The sequence below is a fragment of the Parus major genome, unplaced genomic scaffold (genome assembly GCF_001522545.3).
Source record: "Parus major isolate Abel unplaced genomic scaffold, Parus_major1.1 Scaffold341, whole genome shotgun sequence".
In the NCBI taxonomy this organism is placed as follows: Eukaryota; Metazoa; Chordata; class Aves; order Passeriformes; family Paridae; genus Parus; species Parus major.
The window spans coordinates 49,063-51,738 of record NW_015379283.1 but is presented as its reverse complement, the minus strand read 5'-3'; the positions used below and the strand labels follow the sequence as shown (position 1 = coordinate 51,738).

Below are 2,676 nucleotides of genomic sequence, written 5' to 3'. Positions count from 1 at the left end.
GGGCCGGGTGCCCCTGGAGCAGAGGGACTTCTGCGGCCACCACCTGCTGCGGCTGCTGCGCTGCCACCGCGACAACTTCCCCGTGCCATGGGGCTGCCACGCGCTGCGCCACGCCTGGGACAGCTGCCAGCACCACGAGTAGGGACACGGGGACACGGGGATACGGGGGGACAGCTGCCAGCACCACGAGTAGGGACACAGGGGGACACGGGGGGACACAGGGGGACACGGGGGGACATTGGGGACATTGTGGGGACACAGCTGGAACAGCTGTCAGGACTGCAAGTGAGGGACAGGGACATGGGGACATGATGGGGACATGATGGGGACATCGGGGACACTGTGGGGACACGGCTGGGGGGTGAGTGGGGACACGGTGAGTGGGGACAGGGACACGGGGAGTGTGTGACACCGCAGGGGACGGGTGAGCCTGGGGACACGGCGGTGACAGCTTGGTGCCGCCTGTCCCCAGCTACGTCACCCGCATGAAGGAGTTCGAGCGCGAGCGGCGCCTGCGGCAGCGCCAGAAGCGAATCCGGCAGCGCCACGGGGACAGCGAGTGACACCCGGGGACACCCGGGGACGGGGACGTGAGGCCACCCCGCGCAATAAAGCTGCCGAGTGTCACCGCGCTGGCTCGTCACTGCGTGTGGGGACAGCGGGAGTGTCCCACGGGGGTGGCTGTGACCCCCCCCGGGATGGGACAATGACAGGCCACACACGGGTGGGGGATGGCTTTTATTGTCACCTGTGGGGACGGGGGACACGGTGACGCTGGGCTGTGGTCACCAGCCACTTGTGGGTGACAGCACATTGTCACCAGGGGTGGCTTTGGTCACCACTGCTGTCCCTGGGTCTGGGCCAGCCCTGCTGGGGACACTGCCACCGGGGAGGGGACACGGGGGTGGCACCCTGGAGGTGACAAGGGACAGAGGGGCCACATTCCCCAATGTGTGTCCTGCTGTGAGCACCGGGGTGACAACGGGCCTGTATCCCCTGTCCCCACGCTGTCCCCAAGGCTCAGGGCAGGACTGACGGGGACAGATCAGGGTGTTCCCAGTGTCCCCAAGGGCTGTCCCTGGTGTGACAGCAGGGAGGGGACAGGGGCTGACCTGGGTGTCAGCAGGGAGGGGACAGGGGCTGACCCGGGTGTTACAGCAGGGACAGGGGGTGACCCAGGTGTCACAGCAGGGAGGGGACAGCAGGTGGCCCTGGTGTCACAGCAGGAAGGGGACAGCGGGTGGCCCGGGTGTCACAGCAGGGACGAGGGGTGTCCCAGGTGACCCGGGTGTCCCAGCAGGGAGGGGACAGCAGGTGGCCCCGGTGTCCCAGCAGGGAGGGGACAGTGGGTGGCCCCGGTGTCACAGCAGGAAGGGGACAGGGGGTGACCCAGGTGTCCCAGCAGGGAGGTGACAGCAGGTGGCCCCGGTGTCCCAGCAGGGAGGGGACAGCAGGTGGCCCCGGTGGCCCGGGTGTCACAGCAGGAAGGGGATGATGGGCGAGCGCAGGGGAGGGTAATCCCGGAATTCCCGGAGGTAGCTGCGGTGCTTGCCCTGCGCCCAGATCGCCATCTGCACGAAGCCCACCAGCGAGAACAGGGCCACTGTGGGGACAGCGCTGTCACCGTGGGGACAGGGAGGGACAGGGAGGGACAGGGACCCTGGGCCGTGGGGGATTTGGGGGGTCACGGGTGGCACGAGGGATGTGGAGGGGACAGGAGACCCTGGAGGGGGACAGGGGACACAGGGACCCCAGGGTGGGACAGGGGACACAGAGCGGGGGTCTCTGGGGTGCCACCCCCCCATCAGCCCCTCCCTTGTCCCCCGTGTCCCCTCTCTCCTCACCGGGCAGACACTGGGTCATGATGGTGAAACCGATCCAGGACCCGACCTGGGGGGAACACCCATGGGGGTGTCACCATTGGGGGTGTCACCATTGGGGGTGTCACCCATGGGGGTGTCACCACTGGGGGTGTCACCATTGGGGGTGTCACCCATGGGGGTGTCACCACTGGGGGTGTCACCGCTGGGGGGGCAGCCCCCCCATGTTCCCCTCCCCCACAGTCCTGCCGTGCCCCCCAGGGCTCCCCCGCTGTGGTGACCCCCCCCAGCACAGCGGTGTCCCCTCCCCCCCAGCCTCCACATCCCCCCAGGTGTCCCCAGGTGTCCCCAGGTGTCCCCAGGTGTCCTCACCTCGTAGGTGTAGTTGGGGCAGGACACGAGCAGGAACAGCCACGTGAAGGGGTTGCGGGTGGGGTACGGGATCTTCCGTGTCTTGGAGCCTGGCACGGGGACACGGGACACGGTGACACCCACAGGACACACACGGTGACACCCACGGGACACACACGGTGACACCCGTGGGACACACAGTGACACCCGTGGGACACAGGTCACCCCCTGGACAGGTGCCACCCCCTGTGTCCCCACCATGCCCCTGCCAGCCCCTGGCTGCTCCCACGTGTTCTTGTGGCCTCTGCACCATCGTGTCCCCAGTGTCCCCCCCGGTATCCCCCCCCATGTCCCCCCTGTCCCCAATGTCCCCCTCGGTGTCCCCTCACCTGCGGGGCGCAGGTTCCGCAGGGCCACGTGGATGGAGAAGTTCCCGAGCTGGCAGAACTGGGGGGAGCAGGGCGGGGTCACAGGGGACACCTGGGGGGGCACCTGGACCCCCCCA

At 68.5% G+C, this 2,676-nt stretch overlaps 2 protein-coding genes across 2 annotated transcripts in view; one reads left to right on the top strand and one right to left on the bottom strand.

Moving 5' to 3' along the window:
- NDUFB7 (NADH:ubiquinone oxidoreductase subunit B7) overlaps positions 1-628 on the top strand; it is a 1,499-nt gene extending 871 nt beyond the window's left edge. The window contains exons 2-3 of the mRNA XM_015616068.3: positions 1-138; positions 473-628. Of these exons, the coding sequence (XP_015471554.1) occupies positions 1-138; positions 473-563 (229 nt within the window). The 3' untranslated portion in view covers positions 564-628. The remainder of the gene's footprint in view (positions 139-472) is intronic.
- Positions 629-723: 95 nt separating this feature from the next.
- Positions 724-2,676, bottom strand: part of LOC107198831 (very-long-chain enoyl-CoA reductase-like) — an 8,711-nt gene continuing 6,758 nt past the window's right edge. The window contains exons 6-9 of the mRNA XM_033511545.1: positions 2,561-2,669; positions 2,193-2,281; positions 1,845-1,890; positions 724-1,603 (exon numbers count right to left, since the gene is read on the bottom strand). Of these exons, the coding sequence (XP_033367436.1) occupies positions 1,476-1,603; positions 1,845-1,890; positions 2,193-2,281; positions 2,561-2,669 (372 nt within the window). The 3' untranslated portion in view covers positions 724-1,475. The remainder of the gene's footprint in view (positions 1,604-1,844; positions 1,891-2,192; positions 2,282-2,560; positions 2,670-2,676) is intronic.